The 25,044-nt window shown below is 57.6% G+C and overlaps 4 protein-coding genes across 14 annotated transcripts in view; 1 reads left to right on the top strand and 3 right to left on the bottom strand.

The window, feature by feature from the left end:
* Nucleotides 1-2,238, bottom strand: part of SMARCB1 (SWI/SNF related, matrix associated, actin dependent regulator of chromatin, subfamily b, member 1) — a 44,020-nt gene extending 41,782 nt beyond the window's left edge. The window contains exon 1 of one of the 2 annotated variants that reach the window (XM_017498092.1): nt 1,904-2,238. In XM_017498092.1, the coding sequence (XP_017353581.1) occupies nt 1,904-1,996 (93 nt within the window). In that variant the 5' untranslated portion in view covers nt 1,997-2,238. The remainder of the gene's footprint in view (nt 1-1,903) is intronic. The other variant, XM_017498091.2, reaches the window with a different exon arrangement.
* Nucleotides 2,239-4,583: 2,345 nt separating this feature from the next.
* Nucleotides 4,584-15,739, bottom strand: MMP11 (matrix metallopeptidase 11). 3 transcript variants are annotated; one of them, XM_017498074.2, is made up of 8 exons: nt 15,506-15,663; nt 9,767-9,996; nt 8,701-8,844; nt 8,488-8,621; nt 7,721-7,962; nt 7,413-7,629; nt 6,354-6,611; nt 4,584-5,472 (listed from the first exon to the last, which is right to left on the bottom strand). In XM_017498074.2, the coding sequence occupies exons 1-8, from the start codon at nt 15,614-15,616 to the stop codon at nt 5,339-5,341; spliced, it is 1,470 nt and encodes a 489-aa protein (XP_017353563.1). In that variant the 5' UTR covers nt 15,617-15,663; the 3' UTR covers nt 4,584-5,338. The 3 variants fall into 3 exon arrangements, with proteins under 3 accessions (XP_017353563.1, XP_037583624.1, XP_017353562.1); XM_037727696.1 differs by lacking the exon at nt 6,354-6,611 and having other exon boundaries at nt 15,506-15,731; XM_017498073.2 differs by having other exon boundaries at nt 5,389-6,611; nt 15,506-15,739.
* A 4,259-nt stretch (nt 15,740-19,998) lies between these two features.
* CHCHD10 (coiled-coil-helix-coiled-coil-helix domain containing 10) lies at nt 19,999-21,839 on the top strand. Its single transcript, XM_017498090.2, has 4 exons — nt 19,999-20,145; nt 20,385-20,604; nt 21,395-21,542; nt 21,644-21,839. The coding sequence occupies exons 1-4, from the start codon at nt 20,105-20,107 to the stop codon at nt 21,661-21,663; spliced, it is 429 nt and encodes a 142-aa protein (XP_017353579.1). The 5' UTR covers nt 19,999-20,104; the 3' UTR covers nt 21,664-21,839.
* Nucleotides 21,810-24,764, bottom strand: CUNH22orf15 (chromosome unknown C22orf15 homolog). Of its 8 annotated transcripts, none has more exons than XM_037727698.1 (6): nt 24,425-24,764; nt 23,653-23,739; nt 23,427-23,569; nt 23,120-23,194; nt 22,931-23,040; nt 21,810-22,070 (listed from the first exon to the last, which is right to left on the bottom strand). In XM_037727698.1, the coding sequence occupies exons 1-6, from the start codon at nt 24,447-24,449 to the stop codon at nt 21,944-21,946; spliced, it is 567 nt and encodes a 188-aa protein (XP_037583626.1). In that variant the 5' UTR covers nt 24,450-24,764; the 3' UTR covers nt 21,810-21,943. The 8 variants fall into 8 exon arrangements, with proteins under 8 accessions (XP_037583626.1, XP_017353572.1, XP_037583625.1 ...); XM_017498083.2 differs by having other exon boundaries at nt 23,432-23,569; nt 24,425-24,527; XM_037727697.1 differs by having other exon boundaries at nt 23,427-23,590; nt 24,425-24,489.
* Nucleotides 24,765-25,044: the final 280 nt, after the last annotated feature.

The following is a 25,044-nucleotide window of genomic DNA, read 5'->3' as shown; positions in this document are numbered from 1 at the left end:
AACAGTTGCAATTTAAGTGACGTGAAAATGTTACCGCATCCTCCACTTTTTGTTCTATAAAAATTGATGGAGGCCAGGTACAATGGCTCACATCTATAATCCCAGCACTTTGGGAGGCTGAGGTGGGCAGATCACTTGAGCTCATGAGTTTAAGGCCAACCTGGGCAATATGGTAAAACCCCATCTCTACTAAAAATATAAATATTAGCCAGGCTTGGTGGTGTGTGCCTGTAGTCCCAGCTACTTGAGAGACTGAGGTGAGAGGACGGCTTGAGCCTCGGAAGTGGAGGTTGCAGAGAGCCGAGAATGCACCACTACACTCCAGCCTGAGTGATAGAGTCAGACGCTGTCCCCCTCAAAAAAAAAAAAAGGTGGAAAAATGCTAACACTAAAGTTCTGATGCTATTGACCTTAGTCTCATCCACGGGACTCAGTGTGACCATCATGAGGCTTCATTCATTCATGCTATGCTCAACTGTGAAGGCAAAAACCCGCAAGGTTTAAAAAGTATGAATGGGCTGAGTGTGAGTATGGTGGCTCACACCTGTAATTTCAGCACTTTGAGAGGCTGAGGTACAAGGATCACTTGAGCCCAGGAATTCAAGACCAGCCTGGGCAACACAACAAAACCCCATCTCTAAAAAAAAATACAAAAAGTAGCCAGGCATGGTGACGTACACCTGTAGTCCCAGCTACTTGGGAGGCTGAGGAAGGAGGATCACTTGATCCCAGGAGGTCAAGGCTGCAGTGAGCCAAGATGGCACCACTGTACCAAGCCTGGGCAACAAAGTGAGACCTTTTTTCAATAATAAAATAAAATAAGATAAAAACTATTAATAAGGCCAGGCGTAGTGGCTAACGTCTGTAATCCCAGCACTTAGGGAGGATGGGGCAGGTGGATCATGAGGTCAGGAGTTCAAGAGCAGCCTGGCCAACGTGGTGAAACCCTATCTCTACTAAAAATACAAAAATTAGGCGGGCATGGTAGCAGACACCTGTAATCCCAGCTACTCAGGAGGCTGAGGCAGGGAACTACTTGAACCTGGGAGGCAGAGGTTGCAGTGAGCCGAGATCGTGCCACTGCACTCCATCCTGGTGACAGAGCGAGACTCCGTCTCAAAAACAAATAAATAAATGACAAAAAACAAGAACCTAATATACTTGGGACAAACACTCGTTTAAGGGCCAATTGAGGGTTTTTCCAAAGCCAGTCATTCAGCTGATGCAACAAAATACTGCCACTCTATTTAAGGATTAAAGATCCTTGTTCTCTTGCCCCTGTAATAACCCAGAATCAGTTCACAGGTATAAAAAGTGTCAATTGCTCCAGAATTGCTGAATCAGCTTAGGCATGGGGCCCTTACCCAAAAGCAAACATCTCCCTCCAATCTGTTTCTTACTGGTAAACAAAGGTCAAAACACCTCTACTGCCCACCTAAGATGCAACAAACACAATAGGGATGAGCCCTCACCAAGCCCGGGGGTTTCCAGCCTGCCATTTCAGGATCCCACAAGTAGCAATGGGGGGAGGGGTACACGTGAATTTCACAACATCTAAAAAGAGTCAAAGGCAGCAGTGCAGTCCCCCAGGCGTCGCAGGGGCTAACCCAACATTCCATTTCTGAGTCTGGCTGAAAATCAACCCAGCGCGGAACCACTGGAATCTCTCGCGGCGCCATAAACCCATGGCAGCATTGCAGACGGCAGACCTGGGCGAAATGAGTAAGGAAACCCAGACCGATGAGGGGGCGGGGCCACGCCCAACAGGCCACGCCCCGCGGTCCGGAGCGCGCGCGCGCCCGCCCGCCCCGATGAATGGAGACGCGCGCTTTCGGCGCACGGGCCCGCCCCGGGGCTCCCGCGGGGCCGAGCCCGAGGAGGGCGAGGACGCGCTGCAGGCTACCTCGGAGCCGATCATGTAGAACTCGCCGTCATCCTCCAGCTGGAACTTCACGGGCTTCTGCCCGAAGGTCTTGCTCAGCGCCATCATCATCATTGCGGCGGCAGAGACGGGCGGCCGGAGCCGGTCTGCGAGGGATCCGGAGGGCTGGGGTGGGGCCTGGGCGCGACCGGGGCGTGCCGGGCCGAGGGAAACCGAAGCCAGAAGGCGAAATGCGCCACGGGCCGGGTACCCGCGCCTCAGCCGGGTTCCTCAGCCGCCGCCACCGCAGACGAGGACCAGGCCGCCCTCAGTGCGCAGGCGCTGGCGTTGACGCTGACGCGCGCGCCGCCGCTCAAACAAAAGGCTGGGCGCGCCTCCGCGGACCCCTTAAAGGAGCCACGACCAATTTCTGTTCCTCCCAGGCTGTCTCCCAAGTCGTGGTGTAGAAAGGAACGCTTCTCACGGACAAAAATAGCCACTGCTTTCCCAGTCTTACAGCCAGGACTGGAACGGAGCCCAGGGGAAAAGAAACGAAGTGAGGCTTGAAGGAGAAGGACCTAGTATCTGGAAGCCTGAGTGCTCTGGGCATGTTTGGGACCCCAGGCTCGTGCCTTAGCTTCGCACCCCTAAAACAGGCAATGCAGCTGAGCAGATAGGCGGGCCCCTAGGAACAGATATCCCAGTTCCGGGCCTACGGCTGTTTCTGCAGCTGTGGAGGTGGGCAAAATGACAACAGCGGATAAGGACTGGCAATATTCAAAGGCCCAGATGGTATTTGGTTTGGCTGGTGCATCAGATGAGCATGGGAGGGAAGGGACACTTTCCACCTCCATTCCTTTCTCAGCTCTACACTCTGCTTACCTGAGCCCTGCAGTGGGACGAGAAACCAGGCTCCGCCTCTTGGCTCCTACAGCCCGAAGCTAGTGAAACTAATGAAAGTCTCAAAGCAATCATGTATCTGATTGAATAATGCAGTGAGTAAAAAAGTGGCCCACCACTGATGATTTCATATGGTTCAGTCTATTAAATTGCAGCTGTGGCTGGGCACAGTGGCTCATGCCAACTCTCCCAACTCTCCAGGAGTTTAAGACCAGACTGGACAACACAGCAAGTCCCCGTCTCTACAAAAATTTTAAAATAAATAAGCCGGGTATGGCATGGTGGTGTGCACCTGTAGCCACAGCTACTTGGGAGGGGGAGAGGGGAAGATCCCTTGAGCCCAGGAGTTCAAGGTTATAGTGAGCTGATTGCACCACTGCGCTCCAGCCTGGGCAACAAAGGGAGAACCTGTCTCTCTTAAAAAAAAAAAAAAAATGCAACTATGATAAATGCTATTACAAAGACATACATGGGGTTGGAAGGTAGGACAAGGAGGCCCTGGAGATTTGGGAAGGGCAGTGACTGAAGTTGATTTCTTCTGTGGCCTCACAGTGGTGGGAAACCAAAGCACAGTCACCCCTCAGTATCCATGGGAATTGGTTCCAGGACCCCTGAAGATAACAAAGTCCACAGATCCTCAAGTCCCTTATATAAAATGGTGTCGTACTTGCATATAACCTGCATACGTTTTCCTGTATACCTTAAATCATCTATAGATTCCTTATATTACCTAATGCAGTGCAAATGCTGTATAAATAGTTGTTATACTATATTGCTTAGGGAGCAATGACGAGGAAAAAAGTCTGTACATTTTCAGTACAGAGGCAACCATCCTTTAATTAATTAATTTTTTGATACGGAGTTTTGCTCTTGTCACCCAGGCTGGAATGCAGTGCCACTATCTCGGCTCACTGTAACCTCCTCCTCCCAAGTTCAAGCAATTATCCTGCCTCACCCTCCCAACTAGCTGGGATTACAGGCTCCCGCCACCACACCCAGCTAATTTTTGTAATTTTCGTAGAGATGGGGTTTCACCATGTTGGCCAGACTGTTCTCAAACTCCTGACCTCAGGTGATCCACCCACCTCGGCCTCCCGAAGAGCTGGGATTTCAGGCATGAGCCACTGCACCCAGCAGCATCCTTTTTTTTTTTTTTTTTTTTTTTTTTGAGATGGAGTTTCACTCTTGTTACCCAGGCTGGAGTGCAATGGTGCGATCTTGGCTCACCGCAACCTCCGCGTCCCGGGTTCAGGCAATTCTCCTGCCTCAGCCTCCTGAGTAGCTGGGATTACAGGCATGCGCCACCATGCCCAGCTGATTTTTTGTATTTTTAGTAGAGACGGGGTTTCACCATGTTGACCAGGATGGTCTCGATCTCTTGACCTCGTGATCCACCCGCCTCGGCCTCCCAAAGTACTGGGATTACAGGCGTGAGCCACCGTGCCCGGCTTTTTAGCATCCTTTTTTTAAACACTTTTTTTCTACCCGAGGTTAGTTGAGTCTATGGATGCAGAAACCACAGCTATGTATGGAAGGCTCAGTGTGTTTCTCGATGGGCTGGGCCGTGGCAGGAGCAGATAAAATGACCACCACTCTAGAGGATGAACGGAGGGGACAAGTAGGAAGTGGCCAGCCAGTTAAGAAGCCACTGTAGCAAAATGTGATGTAATGAAGCAAAAGGAGCCCTGAGCACTGTGCCCAGCCCCAAGGGCCAGAGGGTTGGGTTGGGGGACTGTGACCCTGGCTCCCAGGATAGGGCTGGACAGAGGCCAGGCCTCCCGATCCTGGCTGAACATTCACAAAAAGAGACCAAGCAGGCAAGTAGAAAACAACCGTGTTTAATGACGATCCTCAGTTAAAAAAAAAAAAAAAGGCTTTGTACACACTGTACACATATTTACAATGGCTTTGGAGGACAGCAGTGCTACTGTAAGGGCTTCAGGAGGATCCGGCCCGGGACAGGATTGAGGTATGTTGCAGCCTCCAGGGCCCGGGGTCTCCCGCAGGAAGAATCCCCCTCCCCAGTTAACTGTGAGCTCTTTGGCCTGGATTCTGGAGAACAGATTGCCAGGATTGTCAGCCAGAAGTCAGACAGATGCAAGCACCTACCAAGAGCTGACCTCAGGAAACAGCCCTGCCCTACGGCCCAGTGGCTCAGCCAGGGCTGAAGGCCAGCACCTTGCTTCGGTGCCAGCCCCTGGCAGGAACCTCACAACAGGGATAGAGCAAGGACACTCCAGTTCCCCCAGCCCTGCCGTGGTGCTACCCTGAGGGACAGGGATAGAGACAGGGCAGCCAGGTTTTCCAGGACCTGCATAGCTGGCCCAAGACTGCCCTTCCTCTTAAGTCATGCCAAAGCCTCCCTGCCCAGTCTGAGACGGTCGCTGGCAGGTAACCACGACCTGCGTGGCCCTCCCTGCAGTTGTCATGGTGGTTGTACCTCACCCCATCCCCCCTGAGGAGACATGGGCTCAGTCCTATGCCTGATGCCTACAGCCGCAAAGATGGCCGTGGGTCTCTAGCCTGATATCCGTGGCCTGGCAGGGGTCAGCTCCCCTGAGGGCATCCAAGCGATGGTCAGAGGAAAGTGTTGGCAGGCTCAGCACAGCCGAAGAAGTCAGGACCCACAAGACGGGGGAAACCTTCCAGAGCCTTCACCTTCACAGGGTCAAACTTCCAGTAGAGGCGGCCGCGCAGGAAGTAGGCGTAGCCTGAGAAGAGAACGTGGTCAAGCCTGGGCGAGTGGACACTGGGCCCTAATCCTGCCTGTCAGGCTGTGCCAGGGATAGGCACTAAGGGAGGGCTGCGTGGGCAGGCCTTGGCCACTGCTGAGTTCCTCGAGGAAGGAGAATCCAGGGCCAACCTTTCAGAACCTCTCTTCCCTCTAGGGAGCCCTTCTGCCTGCCCCAGAGTCTGGGCTGGGTTAGTACTCAGCCTGACAGGTACCCAGAGCCTCAGAGGCCCGAGTCCCACCTCTCAGTCCCATTGCCCCCACCACCCTCCACATCATACTCTCCTGCACCCGCTAGCCAGGCTATTGATGGGCATCCTGGAGTCCTGGAGCTGGAGGCTACCCTAGGATAGCTCTCCCAGCCAGTCCTGATGTGGGAGACAGAGGACAGAAGAGGGGCCCAGCAGCAGAGGGAGTACTGGACTTCGAGTCCCGGCCCTCTGTGGTTTTGGGAGACTGGGTGGGTCAGTGGTTAGGAGCAGGGACCACCAGGGTGGAAGGCCAGGTTAGGGGCCTCAGGGCCCGAGCCTCTGTTTGCTCCTCCGGAAACTGGGTTGACAACAGGTGTCAAATCAGAGGGCTGTTCTAGGAACTGGATGGGAGCACTAAGGAGCTTAGAGCATTGTTGGCTCTCAGTGCACAGCAGTTGATTGTTCTACTAGCTGTGGCTGAGGAACCAGGGTAAGACCTTGCCCCTCTCTGACCCTGTCTCCTTGTCTGCAACACCACCCGGCCACCGAGAGGAGGGCGGACGGCGCTGGACAAAGGACCTGTAATGAAGAGCCAGGCCTCCTGTTGCAGGCATGTGGGACATGAGGCTGCTGCGCCCACCTCCCACCAGCTGCCTCTCCCCCAGCGCACCGTCAGCATCCTGGAAGGCAGCGTCGATCTCAGAAGGTACACCTCGCCAGTCAGTGGCCCTGCGGGGCACAGAACTGTCTACACGCCGGGTGCTGGGGTGGAAACGCCAGTAGTCCCTGCCTCGGAAGAAGTAGATCTTGTTCTTCTCGGGACCCCAGACCAAGGCAGCATGGACCGGGGACCTCACCAGGCCCAGCTCGGTGAGGGGTGCAGGGCCCAGGACTGGCTTCTCACCGTCGTATACCCAGTACTGAGCACCTGCCGAAGAGGGAAGTCTGCAAGGACCTGCCCAGCCACCACTGCCATGCCCAGCCACGGTGGACCTGCTTGGCCACCACCACAGACTCTTCCAGCCTCAGTTTCCTCATTAGTAAAACATGCAGGCCAATAATGCCTGCTCAGCACCCCACCCACGGAGGGAAGTGGGAGGCCTGGGATAAGCTAGGGCGGTGAATGCTTTGTAAATTGCACCTGGGTGAGGTTCCTCTCTGCCTGGGCTCCTGCTCCTTCCACTGGCATTTGGCTGTGACAAATGCCTGCTGACCACTCTCTGGGCCTCTGCAGGCCGGGCTGCCCTGGAACCCATGCAGCTTTCCCAGGCCGTGCCTTCATTTGTGAAGTCCCTGGCATCTGCAATGCTCTAGGCTCTCTACTCCGCCAGTTGAAGATGGAAATCCCAGCTCTGGGATGACAGACCTGGATCAGATTCCTGTCCTGCCTCTTCCCAGCTGCACTCTGGGTGAGTCATTTCACTGCCTCTGAGCCCCAGAGGCCTCATCTCCAGAACCCCACCCCATGGGTAGCTTTGAGGGTTGAATGCACCAACACGTGGCCCCACCTTGCAATCCCTTCCACGCTACTCCTAGCTCAAGAGCCACCTCCCAGAGCCTCCTAGCTGTGCCTGAGGAATGAGCCACACTCTCTCCCTTGGCCCCCAGTTTTTGGGGAACCTGTCCCTGTCCACTGTGTCCCTGAGGATCCATCTGTCTGTCCCTGCCCTTGGCCATGACATTCCTGGCTCTGGGAAGTCTCTCAAGCAGATCCCCAACCCCCACTCACCTTGGAAGAACCAAATGTGGCCCTGGGCATCCTCGAAGGCAGCATCCACAGGGCTGGGCAGTCCCTTCCAGTGGCGAGAGGCCAATGCCGGGTAGCCGGGCTGCAGCTGGCCCCCACGCAGTCTCCACATGAAGCCCGCTTTGAAGAAAAAGAGCTCGCCTCGGATGGTGGCAGCCGCGTCAAAGGAGGCCTCACAGACATCTGGTGGGGCTTCCGGCTGTGGGGGGAGAGAGGGACACATGCTGAGGGCACATGCTACAGCCACAGTGGCCAGGAGAGGAGTCGGGGAACGGCAGACGGGGCCTCACCTCCAGCGGTGCAATCTCATTGGTGTCTATCCCAGCCTGGGGGCCCTGGGCTGGGGTCCTGGGGGAGACAGTGGGCCGGGGCTGGCCATATAGGTGTTGGATGCCCCTGCGGTCATCTGGGCTGAGACTCAGTGGGTAGCGAAAGGTGTAGAAAGCAGACATCAGGGCCTTGGCTTCTTTTGTGTGTTGCAGCCCCAGGACATGGCCAAATTCATGGGCTGCTACCTGCAGCAGGTCTGTGCCTGGAAAAGGGAGGTGGCTCAGCAACCCCAGCCCATACCCTAGTCGTCCCCGACAGTCCAGGTCTCATCATAGTCAAAGTGGACGTCCCCTTCTGCCCAGGACAGGACACCCAGCTCCAGACCCCAGCTCAGTGACCTTGGTGAGTCCCCATTCTCTCTTTTTAATTATTTTTATTTTTTGAGATGGAGTCTCACTCTGTTGCCTAGGCTATAGGGCAGTGGTGCGTTCTCGGCTCACTGCAGCCTCCACCTCCCAGGTTCAAGTGATTTTCCTGTCTCAGCCTCCTGATTAGCTGGGACAACAAGTGTGTGCCACTGTGCCCAGCTGATTTTTTATATTTTTAGTAGAGATGGGGTTTCACCATGTTAACCAGGATGGTCTCAATCTCCTGACCTCGTGATCCACCCGCCTCGGCCTCACAAAGTGCTGGGATTACAGGCGTGAGCCACCGTGTCTGGCTGGCAAGTCCCCAGTCTCTATGATCTTCTGTTGCCCCATCTGGAAAAGGGGTCCCCAGCCCATACCCTGGTCGTCCCCGACAGTCCAGGTCTCATCATAGTCGAAGTGGACGTCCCCTTCTCTGTGGGTCTTAGGGAAGAAGGCATGGGCCAGGATGCCCCCAGGCCCATCAAACGGCAGGTTGTCTCCATGCCAGTACCTACAGATGGGTGGGGGCGGGGTCAGTGGCTGCTGGCAGGTGGGGCTGTTCCTGGAGGGGTCCCAGGCTGCCCATTCACCTGGCAAAGTCGATCATGATGTCAGCACGGCCCTCATGAACCTCAGTGAAGGTGAGTGGTGTCACGTCGCTCCACACCCTTAGGGCCTCTGCCATCGTCCGCCGCACCTGCTCCTGCACCAGCTGCCATGGAAACCGGAGGATCCTGGAGGGGGATGGAGGGGCCTGGGCCTAGGGCAGGAATAGCCCCTCATGGCTGAGGCACCAGGATGCTGGGTGGGTGTGTGAACACTAGGGACACAGGCCAGGTGTGTTCTGGGCCTCAGCTGCAGCGCACTGGTGTCCCTGGCTACACAGGCACATGTGTATGTGGTTTGCTCACACTCGGGCAGTGTCTGCATTCAGTGGAAAGAACCAGCACCAGGGGGCCCAAGGCCCCCGTCCTAGACCTGACAGTGCCACTCACTGTGGGGAGACCTTGGCTCCTTAAGCCCCCATTGGTTCCCAGGCCCCCACCTAGGAAATTCGGAAGACCCAGTCTCAGCTCCAGTGCTGTGTGACACCAACCCATTCTTCACTCCTAGGCTGGGTCCCCACCCACAGGATGTGTGAGCCCCGGCTTCCCCATGACCTGCCCAGGGTCCTCCCAGGTCATCCAGTGACATGCCCACTTTTGCCTCTTCCTGCTTACCACTGTCTCCACTTGCTCAAAGCCCAAATGGTGATGGTAGAGTTGTACAATGACATGGCTGACACCCACCTCAGACTGACAGGATGGGGCTGTGTCTGCCTCATTCACCAGGGATTCCCAGAGCCTGGTCCTCACAGGTCCCTAGTAATGGCTGCCTGAGTGACTGAACACCCATCCGCAGGCATGTGCTGGGACTCTTTGCATGATGACAGAGGCACTGCCCCTCTGCTGAGGGAGGGTCTCCGCAGGTGTGTGTCTGAGTTGGGGCTTCAGGGTGTTTGCCCATAGATGGCCTCCCTGGGGTTCAGCAGGCACACAGGTCTGTTAGGCACGAAGATCTAGCCCTGGTCTGTGTCTCAAGCGGCAGCTGTGAGGGCGGCCAGCTCACCCGCAGACACACAGGTGGCATCCTAGTGTCCTGCTCCCAGTCCCCTACCTGTAGGTGAGGTCCGTCTTCTCCCAGCGCCCGCCAGACAGCACAAACCTCTTCTGTCGGTTGCGGGCACTCAGCCTATTGGGTGGGTCAGGTACGCCGCAGCGGGGAGGCCTAAGGCTGCTGGCAGGCCGGGGGGCCTCCTGTGTGGCAGGAGCAAGTGCCAGACTACTGGACAGGGCTGCATGCCAGGGCTGCGGCCCCCTCCTCTCAGCATGGCGGTGGTGGGCATTCTAGACAGGAGAAATGACAGGAGGGTCTGGTCAGGCCTAAGGTTCGCATGGCCCACAGTTAGAGGCGTGGCCTGTCAGCACACCCACGTGCAATCCCAGCCCAGTGTGTGGCTGGGCAAATGGGGAGGGAAGGGGCCCGGGCACATGGCAGGGTCCTTTGGCATCTGGCTGGCTCTCTGGTTTCCTGGCACCTTGTTCCAAGGTGTCAAGCTGTCCCCCACCTCCTGGAGGGCCCTGGGCTGCCTGTCACCTACTCCAGCTACTTAAGCCAATGAGGTCTGGGGTGGGGGCACACTGGGACTGGCTGTGAGCCACACACTCCAGGAATGGGCCTCAAAAAGCTTCCTCCAAGGGAGCACCAGGCGAGCTCCTCCTGCTCCCCACAGAAACGTGCTTCCAGCTCCCTTTCTTCCTGTGTCCGCTAAGTTCAGACACACCTGGGTCACCCCCCATGCTGCTGTCCCCAGTCCCCGTCATGTGAACAGGCTCCGCCCTCTCTCCTGCCCAGGATTCTCCCACCTCCTCCCCATCATGGAGCCAGCAGTGTGGCCTAAGTCGGTGTGACCTGACTGCTGTGGATGACACTGATTTGTGGACTGGACAAGGTGAGGCATATACAGCACCTAGCACAGGCCCAGCACCCGGGAGGGCACCTGGCCACTGAGGCCTGGCTTCTAGCAGAGGCGGTTTTGCTCACACCACACCAGGGCTAGGAGTACAGTGGGAGCTGGATCTGTGATCTGCCTGCCCTCTTCAAGCGGGGAGAGTGGGGACAGTTAATAACCAAGTGACCAGCCCCACCCACCAAAGCCCCAGGACCTCAGATGATGATTCAGACCTGAGCTACATCCACCTACCCTCTGTAAGTCTCCAGGGCAGAAGTTACAGTTCTTGTGCATGAGAAAAGCAGAAGCTCAGAGAGGTTGGGAGACCCTGCAAAGTCACCCAGCAAGGGTGTGGCAAGGCCAGGCCAGGACCCTGGCAGCCCAGGCCTAAGGCTAAGGCCTGGCTCTGGACATAGCACAGAGGCCAAGTCCCCTTCCTGCACTGGAGGAGAGGGATGGAGCTGTGCTGTTTGCTGAGAGGCTCAGCACCTAGCTGGGCTGGGCCACTGCAGCCTCCCCACAGCCATATTTGGGCCAGGAGCTCGGCCACTCAGGCCCTGCCTCAGCCTCAGCCTTTGGCAGCAATCCCAGACTCCAGACACCCCAGGGATCTGATCAGCATCCCAGCATGCCCTGCCCCCAGCCCCAGAGCTGGGGAGTCAAGAACACCCCACCATGAAGGGGAGCCTTCTAAACATGGAGGCTATGGAACTACGAAGGGGGTGAGGCCTGCAGCAGCTGCGCCCCCAGTTTCCGAGCTTGCTCATTGCATAGTTACCTGCCAGAGTGCAGTCTCACTGAGTCATGGGTTCTGGCTGATTCTGGCCTCATTGGTTTTTTGTTGTTGTTGTTTTGTTTTTTTGAGACAGAGTTTCGCTCTTGTTGCCCAGGCTGGAGTGCAGTGGCACCATCTCGGCTCACCGCAACCTCCACCTCCCGGCTTCAAGCGATTTTTCGGCCTCTGCCTCGGCCTCCGCCTCCCGAGTAGCTGGGATACCTGGCTAACTTTTGTATTTTTAGTAGAGATGGGGTTTTGCCATGTTGGTCAGGCTGGTCTTGAACTCCTGACCTCAGGGGATCCACTTGTCTCGGCCTCCCAAAGTGTTGAGATTACAGCCGTGAGCCACTGCAGCCGGCCCGGGCTTACTGTTAATAAGTACTTATCACTGTTTCGGGCGACGACCTTGGCAACAGCTCCATGGACTTGCTCTTAGCCCCTGAGGGAACCTCTCACCAACTCCACCATCATCAACCCCAGCGGGCCTCAGAGGCGTTAAGCAGCTTGTTCAGGGAACAGCTGGCAGGCAGCAGACTGTGCTCACAGCCCACCCGGCTCCCTTCTACCTCTGCTCTGCTCTGCAGGGGTTGAGTCACCCTTCCCCTGGAGCAGGGACCCAGGCTGGCCTCACCTTGGTGACAGAAGAGATGGAACTCCAAATTATTCAGCACCTGCGACCTCCCAGGCCCTTTGCAGGCAGGTTCATTGTGCTTCCAGTACCCACCAGGGAGGTGGCAATGCTACATATCCAAGTTCTCTCATGGAGGACATGGGCTGACACAAGGGCCTGCCCCCCTCCTCCTGGCCACACTGCCCCCTTGACCTACAGAAGAAACAGATTCCTTTCCCCAGCCTGGCAGGGGTATGAAGACCCTCCCTGGAAAGGGCAGAGATGTACTGTCCCCTGGCAGCTCCAAACAGCCCAGAGCCCAGCCTGCCAGCTCTGTCTAAGCCCATAGCCATAAATCTCCTCTCCCTTCTGCCCTCCAGTGAGGCCTGGTACAGACAGCCATGGAGGGAGTGACATGGACATGCCTCACCCCCTCCACTGTCGCTTCCTGTCCTTCCCCCATGAGGTACCCAGTCCATGCCCAAAGCCCTAGATCATAACAGTCTTAGCGTAGCAAAAAGAGCCAGCCACTGAGCTTCAGAGGGCCTCGTTCTATGCCATGGAGACTCTAGACAAGTCATCTTCCTCTCTTAGCCTCAATTTTCCTATCTGTCAAATGGGGATGGTGCTGCAGCAAAGGACTACATGACATTCTTCTGTAATGCCTGCTGCAGCATCCAGCACAGAGAAGCACCTCTTACTGGCCCTGTTCCTTGTCCCCTCTCATGCTTGGGAATCTACACTTGCCAGTCCCTACTGCTACCATCACCCACCTGCCCTCCAGCTCCCCAGCAAAATCTCCAGGCTTTAAATGGTAGAACAGAAGTCAAAGCTAGAAGAGAGCTTTCAGGCCTAGAGAAGAAAAGCGCCTTGTGCAGGGTCTCCTGGCATATCAAGGTCTCTTCTCCATGTCCATGTCTCGTTCATTAAATTCATAGAAAGTGAGTGAGCAGGAGAGGCTAGAAACGAGGCCTCTAGCTAGTGAGGCTGTTTTTAGAGCCCATGAGCTCTTGGCCTCAGTTTCTCCATGGCTGGGATAGGACACACACTCTTTGCCTCACGCCAGATGCCCTAACTACAAGGCCTGGCATGAAGCAGCTTGCTCCTTGTGAGACAGGTGAGCTTGGTCTTCCCAGGACTCTTGGGTGAGGTGAGGTGGCAGGCATAGGCCACTCCTGGCCTCATCTACACCTCTGGGGAGTTTGAGGAACAGGCAGCTCCCCCATTTCCCAGAGGATGAGACAGAGCCCAGAGAGGTCAAGGACTTTGCCCGGGATCACACAGCAAGTCACGCAAGAGCTGGGCCTAGATCTGGGGCTCATGCCTCCCACCTCCAGAGCTTCCTCCTGTCTCCTTAGCTCTTGGCTTTTCTCCAAAACCCACTTTCCCAAGAAGCATTTCTGCTTTAGTGCATTCCCTCTGTCTCGGCCAGTAGCCTCCCTTGGCCTGCCCTGTGGTGGGTTCATAGCTCACTTGGCCCCACCCTCCTCTGGCAGGCACCAAACCTCAGCCTCAGACACATTCAAGGAATTTCTCAGCTGACCCAGTGTCCTGGCAGAGCTGAGACTCAACGTCACCCCCACCCTGGGGGTCAACTTGCAATCCCGAAAATGGGAGGCACCAGATAGAGGGGAGATAAGGGGAGACTCCAGGCTGCCAGGAAGCCATGGGGGAAAACCAGGCTAGCTGTACCCCTTTCTGGGTCTCAGTTTGCAGGCGGTCCAGTGGGTATAATTAATCATAGTTATGCCTTCTGATGTCAGTGGAAGGCGGGCCTTCAAGGAGGGCACTTGTCAGGCTATGGAGGAAAGTGGGAGCATCACCATGCAGGTATGTAGCATCACACCCCTGTGAGGCTCAGCGAGGTCAAGCAACCTGCCCAACTGGCACAGCCAGTTGGCAAGCAGGGAGATCTCCCCGAAGCTTCCACCTAATCTTCCTATTCTCACACCTCTCCTGCTGGCTCCAGAAGGGATGGTAGCTTTGTCCCATCCATCGAGCTGCAGGGCTTCCATCAACCCTGAAAGCTGGGAACTGGGCTGAATAAATATTTACAGAGCTCTCCCGGCCCTGCTGAAGGCAGCCTAGCAATAAATATATCAGAGGTGACCCCAAATGCTCCCTGCATGTTTGCAGAGTGACAGACCACAGTCCAGCTCAGACCCCACCCCAGGCTGGCCCCCAGCTCCAGTGCCGACCGTGCACAAGCATCAAAGTGGCAGCTACAGGTGGCAGTGTCTCCAGTGTGCCTGGCATCACCTCATTGCTCAGCAGTGGGCACAGCAGTAGGTACCGTTGCTCCCTCCCACCCTCACCCCCATTAGAGATGGAGTGGGTGAGATTCTGAGGCACAGGAGGATTCACCCAGGGTCACATGGTTCAAACCCACAGCTCTCCAGTTTCCAAACCTGTGGGTTCAACGGTTACCCACAGTGATTCCTGACTCTGTCCCAAGCCCTAGGGGACCAAGAGGGGCAGGGGAAGAGGCAGGACTCCAGACTGAAATGCCCCCATCCACTCTACCCAACCCGTCCCATCCCTTTCTGCACCCATAGCCAGCATAGGATAAGGCTGCCCAGGGCAGAGCTGGAGTGGCTGGACAGAGGGTCCCAGCATGGCCAGGCCTCCCTCCTCACCAGACCAGTCCCGAGACTCCTGCCTGTCACCCCCTCCTGCTCCCTTCCCTGCCAGAGCTGTCTGGATGCCTCTGCTGTGGGGTGGAGCCGCCCAGACACCCAACGAGCTGTGGACCCACAGTGGCCCAGGCTGGGACTGGTGCCCAAAGGTGCCCCAGGGTAGGGGCAGCTTTTGGGACACATGCAAGCTATCAAGCACACTCCATGGCAGACTCTGCTGTCCTCTCCTACCTGGGCTTGCTTCTCTCCTAAGCACATATTTTTCCCTTTCCTTTCCCTGCTTCTTTCTGACAGCCACCTCTCAGTCACACACACACTGCACTCATACTGTTTCATTCTCGTGTACTCCTGGCTCCAAGCCTCCCGAAGCTGCTGCCGGCAGGTGCCCGCGGGGGACATCTCCAGGCTCGGACCCCATTTCCCACAGCACAGCGCCGCCCTCCCCAGCTCTCCCTTTATCCTCCATCCATCGCGCACCTGGAGGTGTGCTAACTGCGGCCACACACCTGCAGGCTGACACCTGCCTGGGACCTGCTCGGCTTTGTTCCTGCGATGAATAGGGGCCCCTGTAACCACTCCCTCTGCTACCTCCCCAACGCATACTCCAGCACCCGTGGCTGGAGCTCGAGGGGCAGGTCCCCACGCTGGGAGCAAGCGTGAGTCCAGCGTGGAGTCCCCACCCGCCCGAGCGATGCCGGCGCCGGCTCTACTTCACACCCCTAGGGAACGGAAGCTCGCTGTCTGTCACGCCCACAGGGAACCAGAAAGCGTTTCGGGTACCGGGCGCAGGAGGCCACCCGGGGCGCCCCCTTGGGTCCGGATCCGCCGCTGGGCCCAGCCCGCGTGCCCGGCGCCCCCTCGGCGAGTGACGGGCACTCACCAGCGGCCGAGCCCGGGCCAGCAGCAGCGGCGGCTGGAGCAGCAGCAGCAGCAGCGACGGGAGCAGGAGGGCGCGCGAGGCCGCGCTGCGGAGCCAGGAGGCCGGAGCCATCCGCCCCGGGGCTGCTGGGCTTGCCGGGACGCGCGGAGCCACCGCCCCTTATAGCCTCCGCCCCACCCCCCCGCCCCCGGCCCGCCCCGGCCCCGCCCCCCGCCGCCTTTTGTTCTAAACTCTCCTAGCCGCCCCGGCCGGGGTGAGGGAGGTGGACGGGGAGGGCACAGACCGGCGGGTCGATAGCCGGAGGCAGGGTCCTGCCCCAGATCTGGCCAAGTCCCTGTCTGGTGCTGGGTGACACTGGCCAAACCCGTGCTGCTCTGGGCCTCAGTTTCTCCGCTGGGTGGTGGGCGTCCAAAGCCTTAGACTTGGCTAGAGTCTGAGAGGAGTCGGGTTTCATGGGTCCCATCCCTACCCCCACCTTTGGAAAGCGCATCCCACCGAGTCTCCTTGGTGGCCTGACCTCTGACCTCTGCTACAGGTGGTCCTACCCACAAGCAAGTTATCCCGCCCTCAGAGCCTCAGCGGATTTTCTGGAAGATGACACCACAGCCCCTGTGAGGAAAGGGATATTATTTTATTTATTATTACTTTTTTTTTTTTTTTTTGAGACACTGTCTCTCTCCGTCTCCCAGGCTAGAGTGCAGTGGTGTGATCTCCACTCACTGCAACCTCCACCTCCCAGGTTCAAGAGATTCTCCTGCCTCAGCCTCCCAAGTGGCTCGGACAACAGACATACGCCATCATGCCTGGCTAATTTTTGTATTTTTAGTAGAGACACGGTTTCTCCTTGTTGCCCAGGCTGGTCTTGAACTCCTGACCTTGAGTGATCTGCCTGCCTTGGCCTCCCAAAGTGCTGGGATTACAGGTGTGAGCCACCGCGCCCAGCCAGGAAAGGGATATTAAAATGTGTCCCGGGGAAAGTGAGGCATATGGCAGGGACTGGCCAGTCCTTCAGCTTGGGGCAGACCAAAGTTTACAGATAGGGAAACCGAGGCTCCGAAAGGGAGGGGCCAGGCTTTTCCATACCAGCAGGCAAGTGGAGGGATCAGGAGGTCCTCTAGCTGGTTAGCTGGGGGGAAGATGCTGTCAGAAGGCTGTGGGAGGTGTCTGAGTGGAGTACTGGGCCCCTAGGGTGTCCCCTGGTCAGGGCCCCACAAGCCCCTGCGGACCCGAGACTTAAAGAAAGGAGGTAAGAATCAAAGGAGGGGGTGTGTCCACATTCTGGAAGGGATCCTCCAGTCTGATCCCTGATTTTTGGCGTTACCCAATCCTGCCGTACACCCCCTGAAATGATGAAGGGCCTCACCACCTCACCAGGCGATCTGCTCCATCATGGGTGGCCCCGCACAGCCAAGATCCAGGCAGTGGCTCCCATCCTGGCAGGCAGAGCTCTGAGCTACTCTAAGGTGAGGCTGTTGTCAGGGAGCCTGAGCCATGAAAGGGAAGCAGGTGGGGAAACGCTGCAGTTTATCCAAGAAGACTCCATAGAGACTCCTAGAGGCGAGGAGAAGTAAGACAGCAGTGATTTTTACAGCCTAGGCTGTTAGACTGCTGGCAATCTTTTCTTTCTTTCTTCTTTTTTTGAGGCAGAGTTTCACTCTTGTTACCCAGGCTGAAGTGCAATGGTGCGATCTCGGCTCACTGTAACCTCTGCCTCCTGGGTTCAAGCGGTTCTCCAGCCTCAGCCTCCCGAGTAGCTGGGATTACAGGTGCCCACAACAACACCCAGCTAATTTTTGCATTTTTAGAAGAGACGGGGTTTCTCCACGTTGGCTAAGCTGGTCTTGAACTTCCGACCTCAGGTGATCCGCCCACCTTGGCCTCCCAAAGCACTGGGATTACAGGCGTGAGCCACGCTCCCAGCCGGCAATCTTTTTTTTACTCATTTTTACTTATTTTTATCATTTTGAGACAAGGTCTTGCTCTGTCACTCAGGTTGGAGTGCAATACTGTGCCCTTGGCTCACTGCAACCTCCGCTTTCCAGGCTCAAACGATCCTCCTGCCTTGGCCTCCCAGGCAGCTGGGACTACAGGTGTGCATCACTATTCCCTGTTAATTTTTGTATTTTTTTGTAGAGACAGGGTTTCACCATGTTGGCCAGGCTGGTTTCGATCTCCTGGACTCAAGCAATATGTCCGCCTAGGCCTCCCAAAGTTCTGGGATATAGACATGAGCCACTGTTCCCTGCTACAGTAACTCACTTTTTAAAAGTAGGCCTTTTGCCAGGTGTGGTGGCTCACGCTTGTAATCCCAGCACTTTGGGAGACTGAGGCAGGCAGATCATTTGAGGTCAGGAGTTCAAGACCAGCCTGACCAACATGGTGAAACCCCGTCTCAACTAAAAATACAAAAATTAGCTAGTCATGGTGGTGTATGCCTGTAGTCCTAGCTACTTGGGAGGCTGAGACAGGAGAATCACTTGAACCTGGGAGGCGGAGGTTGCAGTGAGTGGAGATTGATCCACGGCATTCCAGTTTGGGTGACAAAGTGAGACACTATTAAAAAAAAAAAGTAGGCATTTCAATGGTTGCTTGAGTCCTTTCAGCCTCATTTTCATTTGTGTAACTCACTTAAATGGTCTTGGGTGCCTCTGAGGTGCAAGGCCATGCCTTGCGGAACCTGCAGTCCATCAGACATGGGAGCTGAAGTTAACAACTCTCTGCAGTTTAGGCCCAGGGGATCACCAAGACAAGAGAGTGTTCAGTTTGTTTGGTTTGGCAAACAGGAACCAGGTGGGCAGGGACTGCATGAGCAAGGGAGGCTGGACCAGGTCTGGTGAGTCTGCCAGGAAAGAATGGCCCACGCTTTGTGCGCTTACCTCACTGGGAGGCCACCCTCAAGGTGGGTGGTCACCCCCCTTCAGAGAGGAGAAACTGAAGACGGGCTGGGGAAGAGCCCTATTCACAGGCTGGCTGAACGGACAGCAGTGTGTGAGCACAGGGCTGCATATGGCTTCCATGTAGAGCATGCATGGCTGGGGACAGCTGTGCACACACAGAACTGAGCATGCCAGGCAGGGCCAAACGCCCCAGCCACCGCTCCCCTTGCCCCTCAGCCTCCTCCTTCCTTACAGAAGGGCCTCCTGTCTTGCGTGGTGACCCACAACCCCACTTGTGGGTGCTTTTGGTCTTGGTGCACCCTGCCCACAATCCCGGTGCCAGGAGTCCTCTGCCAGCAAGCAAACAGTAGTGAGGGACAGTCCCTGCCCTCCGCCACCTAGGAGTAGTAATACAACCGCTACAAAGTCACCCAGAAAAGTCTATAAAAACCTCAAGTTCGGCCGGGCACAGTGGCTCACACCTGTAATCCCAGCACTCTGGGAGGCTGAGGTGGGTGGATCACGAGGTCAGGAGTTCAAGACCAGACTGGCTAACATGGTGAAACCTCATCTCCACTAAAAATAAAAAAATCAGCTAGGCATGGTGGCGGGTGCCTGTAGTCCCAGCTACTCAGAAGGCTAAGGCAGGAGAATCGCTTGAACCCGGGAGGCAGAGGTTGCAGTGAGCTGAGATGGCACCATTGCACTCCAGCCTCGGCCACAGAGCAAGACTCCGTCTCAAAAAAATAAATAAATAAAAATTAAAACCTCAAGTTCCCGAAGAGCAAGAAAGCGTTCTAAATCCGTGCTCCAGCTCACCTTCTTGGCCTGGCACCAAGGTGCTAAAATTGCAAGGCCGCAGGATTCAAACTTGTGCTAGGTTTGACGGAGCCAGGCAAACGCTGCTAGGCCTTTGGGATAGACACGCTGCTTGGATGTCTCCTAAAGGCCATCAGTGTCCAGTGCTGCACCCGCGGGGCCTGGAACTAGGTGGGGTGGGCCGGCCCGGGGGTCAGGCGGGGTTGAGGGCCGCGCGGGGGTCCTCATCTCATCCCCCGCAGGCGGTACGCAAGGCTGCCATCGCCAGCAGCGCATTTTGGCCCGGAGAGTCGAAGACGGATTGGGACGCCCCCTCGTGGGGTTTCTGGGGCTGGGTCGCTCCAGGCCTTCCCCAGGGCTGCGCTTTTCAGCTCTAGGCCACCCGAGACCCCGAGGTCACGCGGTGGTCAGCAGACCCCGTCTGGTGGGAGGGGGCAGAGGGCGGAGCCCGGCCTGAAGCCTCGCGTGCCCTCCCCGGCTGGCCCTAGCTCGTCGCCTCCCCGTCTCCTCTACCCTCCAGGGATCGCAAAACCCCCAACTCCGCTCCCTGCGCTCTGCAGTGGTCCTAACAGAAGGAACTGTCGCCCTCTTTGAGCCCTTGGCGCTTTGCGGCACTGGCCCGTGGTCCCCAGAACCCGCACAGCCTGCCAGGCGCAGGGAGGGAACAGGGTCCCATTTCCAGACGAGACAGGCGCGGAGATCCAGAGCTGCCGGAAGGGAGAGGTGCGGAGGACACGAGAAGGGCAGCAGGCTAGGGGGCAGGGCCGCCCGCGGGGGGCGTGTCCCCGAGGCCCCGCCCAGGCCCCGCCTCCTCGCGCCGGCAGTGACAATCGCTGCGGCGTTTATCCCCGCGACAGAACCGCCGCCGCCGTCTCTAGGTCGCCCAGGTCCCACCGCTGCCACCATGCCTCGGGGAAGCCGCAGCGTGGCCGCCCGGCCAGTCAGGTGTGAGGGGGCCAGGGGCCGGTGGGGAGGGGGTTAGGGAAGTGTCCGCACTCCCCCAAGGGCGTCCGCAGAGTGACCTTGGCTGCTGCTGCGCCATCTTGGCGGGGGGAGGGGAGAGAATGCAGCACCCACGTGTGGCGACAGGGGTCGTCCACCTCTCCGGGGGCCGTTTCCAGGAGCTGCAGCCCCCCGGCCTGGGGTCTGGCCAGGATTAACCCTGCTTCCTCCCACCCCCACAGCCGCCCCGCCGCGCCCTCTGCCCACCCGCCCGCGCACCCACCGCCCTCGGCAGCAGCCCCGGCTCCCGCCCCTTCGGGCCAGCCGGGCCTCATGGCTCAGATGGCATCCACGGCCGCAGGGGTAGCCGTGGGCTCGGCTGTTGGACATGTCATGGGCAGTGCCCTGACCGGAGCCTTCAGCGGGGGGAGCTCGGAGCCGGCCCAGCCTGCCGCCCAGCAGGTGAGCAACGGGTCCCAGTGAAGCTGAGGCAGGATTCTCTGCAGGCCATACAGGGAGCTGCCCAAGTGTCCAGTGAGGAAGGTCCAGTGTGTTCACCCTTGTCTCAGCCCGGGACTCTTTGCCCAGGAAGGACCCTCCTCCTCTGACCTTGAGTTCATTGTCACTTAAAGGCGGGCTTCCCTGCCCCTCCTTTGAGGCCAGGGTCCCTAAGCTCCCAGAGAGAAACACCAAGCAGCCCTTTAAAGATGGGAAACCCAGGTCCTGGGGGCTGAGAGACTGGAGCAAGGTCACCTCACCCTAGCAGAAGGGAGGGATGTTGGATTTCCTGAGCCCCTGTTCTCCCTACACCCAGGTCTGGACATCGTGACCGCTGGGCCCACGGGCGAAGGTCAGCCACTTCTCTGATGACCTTTCCCCAACTGGGGACCCAACCGGCCCTAAGCCAAATGCACTGTGTGGCTAGGTCAGGGGTCATGAGGATTAATGTGGCTGAACCAGGAAGGTGCTAGAACTTGTGGGGGTGGGGCTCATACTCTGAGAGCACAGGCAGAGTACTGGGCTTTTCTAGAGCCTTCTCCTCCCTCCCCTGCCCCCGCCCAACGTGCCTATTAGAATGCACAGAAACATGCTGTCTGTGGCCACCTCCACTGCTGAGTCACTCAGCCTGCCTAGGACCCTTGGGACACCCAGGCTGGGGATGTAGGGAGGAGCAGGTGGTCCCCAGCTTTGAAACCCACCTCCAGGTACCAACTCCAAGCTGATCCTGCACCCTCTTGCACTGTACCCCCAGGCCCCCACCCAGGCTGCCTCCCAGCCCCTGCAGATGGGGCCCTGCGCCTATGAGATCAGACAGTTCCTTGACTGTTCCACCACCCAGAGTGACCTGTCCCTGTGTGAGGGCTTCAGCGAGGTCCTGAAGCAGTGCAAGTACAACCATGGTGAGTGAGTGGACCCCGACCCAGGTGGGGATGGGGAGAGGCGGACCCTCCTCTTGTACCTGCAGGCTGACCACCAGCCTGTGCTGCCCTTCCCTCCGCAGGTCTGAGCTCCCTGCCCTGAAGATGTCGGCGCACTCAGGGGCCAGCCCTGCATCGACCTCTGCCCCTCGTCAACAGCTAGACCACAAGACTAGATTGTATGCAGATAGCTGGGATTGCAAGTGAGGAGGAGGTTTCTCACCCCACAGTTAACCCAAGACACAAATGTGCAAGTAAAAGAATTTATTTTAGACCACATCTTGTCGTGTGCCTCTCTCAATGGCTGGTCTTCAGGGAGCTCCCTGGCTGATGAGGTGGGGTCAGGATGGAGATATCACTAAGTGTGCAATCCGTCACCTTACTCAGGGCCCTGGATGGGGAGGGGGAGCCCTGTTGCCATCTGCACCGTGGGTAGCACAGGACAGATGCCCTGGACAGTCCAGAGTGGTGTGGAGAGCCATTAGCAGGTAATCCCAAGTGCACCTGACTCTGAGGGTGAAATCCCAGGATGAACCCATCATCTCCCCCTTTTCAGAAATGTCTGCCACCCTTTTTTTTTTTTTTTTTTTGAGACGGAGTCTTGCTCTGTCGCCCAGGCTGAAGCAGCACAATCTCAGCTCACTGCAACCTCCGCCTCCTGGGTTCAAGCGATTCCCCTGCCTCAGCCTCTTGATGAGACTAGGCATGAGCCACCATGCCTGGCTAATTTAACCTCTACCCTTCTTGTCTCTGCTTCTGCATCCTATTTTCTGCACCCATAGCTTCAGGACCCCAGCGTCCTCACATCCTGTCTGACCTTGCCCCTCTTGCTGATGCAACTTCTCAGCATTTCCAGATTCTGCAAGAGGACTCCTGCTGGGTTGCTGTCTGTTTACACCTGATCACACGAGACAGAGGTCATGGCTAACCCCCTTGGGTCTGAGTCCAACTTGGCTAGCTGGCAGTAGTGTGCCAGGTCCCCGGGCTTGCCAGAACAGAGGAACAGGACCTTCAAACCCAGTGCGGGCCGTGCCATCACACACATGCTGCCGCATCACTGAGTTCGTCCAGCAGTTGTGCACTGAGCTCCTACTGTGTGCCAGGCCCTATGCCACATCTGTGAAGCCTGAGGACATTGCTGCCCTTCATGCACTGGCCCTCCAGTGGGGTGGCAGGGACCTGTCTCAGGGTACAGTGTGCCCTATCTTGGGGCATATGTGCGTGGAGTTGGTGTGGAGGGTCTGCCCCTCATCATATGTGTCTGGCCTGCAGGTAGGGGTCCCACTCTGGGTGTCTCCCTGGGTGTCCATATCTCCTCCGTACCTGGCTCCTGGTCCCAGCTAGCAACTCCTGGGTGGCAGGGAGCTCACCTTTCTGGATCTTGAAGCAGGGCTTTGCTCATGGTGGCCACGCCGAGTGCCCATGCGCTTCCTCCGGTCATGGCCCGCAGAGGAGAGGCCTGCCAGCCTGCGCAGTTCCTCTGGAAGGCCCAAGAAGTCCTGCTGGTAGAGGCTGGGGAGAAGTTGTGCCCTCCCCCCGGGCTGTGCCCTGACACTCACCTGCCAGCTCTGGGTAGTGGTCATCCAGGTTCTCCAGTAGGGACTCATAGCGGGTGGGGGCCATGCCCTCTCCCTCTGTGCCATGTGGAGAAAGGATGAAGGACACCTGACTGGCCTGATGGTCCCTACTCTGCCTTTTTGGAACTGTTTGCTAGTCCAGGCTGGGGGCAGAGCATTGGGTGGGGGTGGGTTGGGGCTAGGTCCCCAGCCAAGGTGTGAGGCTGGGCAGGGTCTTGGGTGGTCTCTGCTCTGCTACGCCCCCCTCTTACATTCTAACATAGCTGCAGGGGAGAGAGCCTTGGGCCACCTTACTGATGATCCGAACCAGGACATAGGTGGCTCGCTCCTTCAGCAGGGAGCTGCCCATGGTGGGGGCGCCTGAAGCCGCTTCCTTCGGGTCCTCCTCCAGGCTCACGAGGTTGCCATCCTCAGCCAGGAGAGCAAGGGTCACTGGGAGGACATGGAGAGAGGCTGGGCAGGGCTGGCACCCCTGCCTGGGACCCCTCAGTCCCACCTTCTCCCTGCCTCCTCACCATCTGGGAGCAATCCTGCTTTCTGCCTCAGGTGGGCTGTGAGGTTCACCAGCCTGCAGGAGGTGTTCACCAGCACGAAGCTGCGGGCTGTGGAGGAGTGGCAGAGGTGAGCAGGTGGGATCCCAGACTTTCCCGGAAATCTGGGGTCCTCTGTCTCTCCCGTCTCTCCCTTTCCCAGAGTTGCGACTGGGCTTATGGGGCGACGACTGCCCCAGGCACAACGGCTCCGACATCTGTGGCTTAAGCTGCCTTGGAAAGACCCCTCCATCCATCTCCCAAGTGTTGGTGTCTTGGGGCCTGCAAAGCATGAAGTGCGCGCCAGCCCCGCCTCCCCGCAGGCCCCGCCCTCCGCACCCACCGGTTCCCCTCTTCCCCTCCGCTGCTCCCGCAGTAGACCGACCCGCCTCCAGCCAGAGGGACGGGGAACCTGCCACTGGCTAGAGTTTCAGGTGTCTGATGCACGCTGAAGTTTGAGGATCACGGATTGAATGGCAAACAGATTGTGCGATTTAAAACCCTGCTGCAGGGCGGTGCGGCGGGCGCTGGCCGAGAGGAGCCCTCGTGAATGAACAGGCAAACTCAGCTCGGGTTTTCTCTGAAAGGGACTTGCTCCAGGTGCTCGCTTTGCCTCCTCACAGAGCCGCTTCCCCGACCCCCGCCATCTGCACCCCTCTTTCCCGCCAATGCCTCTCCACCCTCCCCAAGGGCGGAAGGAAGCTAGCCTCAGTGTGCTCATCCCCACCCGCCTGCCAAGACAGAGGCCCCCACTTACCCCCAAACATCACCTTGATAAACATAGCTGCAGTGGGGGAGAGCGATGTGGGGGGGTTTGATCCCCCAAATCCCGATTCCCCAACTAAGGAAAAACCTGGAGCTGAGACCTGCTCCAGCGCGGGGCTCTAGAGGGAGAAGTGGATGTGTGAGTGTGGATGGGTGGGTGGTCCCAGGGCCAGGCCCCTGCTCAGCCACCTCCGTGGTTCTGCTGCATCAGCCTAGCTCAAACCCTGCCGCTAGCTAGTCCAAGACTCCTGGCCTTCTCTTCCCACTGCGCCCTGGGCCACAGCAGCTCCCTTAAGCTTCCAGGCTGGTCTCCATGGCACTGGGGGCGGAGACATCTAGGCAGGAAATGCCTTCCTCCCTGTATCCGTTAATGGAATACTGGGGCCGATGTGGGAGGGGTGGAAGGAGAAGCGGGGGCTGGCATTCCCTGCCTCAGGGATTGGAGCCATCGTTGGGATTGGAGCCTGGCCCCCAGGGCGGTTTCTCCAGCGGCATCTCCACCCTCTGTGTGTGGTCTCTACCCACTCAAGTTCCCTTCCCCTGCTGGTTTCCTGTCTCTCTCCACCTTCCTCCTCACTCCCAGCCATTCCCCTCTTTTCTTCTCTACTTGTT

The sequence above is a fragment of the Cebus imitator genome, unplaced genomic scaffold (assembly GCF_001604975.1).
Source record: "Cebus imitator isolate Cc_AM_T3 unplaced genomic scaffold, Cebus_imitator-1.0 Scaffold237, whole genome shotgun sequence".
Lineage (NCBI taxonomy): Eukaryota > Metazoa > Chordata > Mammalia > Primates > Cebidae > Cebus > Cebus imitator.
Note: the sequence above shows the minus strand (reverse complement) of the source record. Positions and strands in the feature narration are given on the sequence as shown.

Bases quoted from the DNA above. Each gene is read 5' to 3' on its own strand.
- MMP11 (XM_017498073.2), bottom strand. From the start codon at position 15,616: ATGGCTCCGGCCTCCTGGCTCCGCAGCGCGGCCTCGCGCGCCCTCCTG. The intron at 8,845-9,766 runs GTAGGGGACTGG...ATCCCCCTCCAG, and splicing joins AAGACGGACCTCACCTACAG to GATCCTCCGGTTTCCATGGC. The intron at 8,622-8,700 runs GTGAATGGGCAG...ACCCATCTGTAG, and splicing joins ATCATGATCGACTTTGCCAG to GTACTGGCATGGAGACAACC.
- CHCHD10 (XM_017498090.2), top strand. From the start codon at position 20,105: ATGCCTCGGGGAAGCCGCAGCGTGGCCGCCCGGCCAGTCAG. The intron at 20,146-20,384 runs GTGTGAGGGGGC...CCACCCCCACAG, and splicing joins GTGGCCGCCCGGCCAGTCAG to CCGCCCCGCCGCGCCCTCTG. The intron at 21,543-21,643 runs GTGAGTGAGTGG...TTCCCTCCGCAG, and splicing joins GCAGTGCAAGTACAACCATG to GTCTGAGCTCCCTGCCCTGA.
- CUNH22orf15 (XM_017498080.2), bottom strand. From the start codon at position 24,449: ATGTTTATCAAGGTGATGTTTGGGG. The intron at 23,591-23,652 runs GTGAGGAGGCAG...AGCCCTGCCCAG, and splicing joins AGCAGGATTGCTCCCAGATG to CCTCTCTCCATGTCCTCCCA. The intron at 22,071-22,930 runs GTGAGCTCCCTG...TTTCACCCTCAG, and splicing joins CTGCTTCAAGATCCAGAAAG to AGTCAGGTGCACTTGGGATT.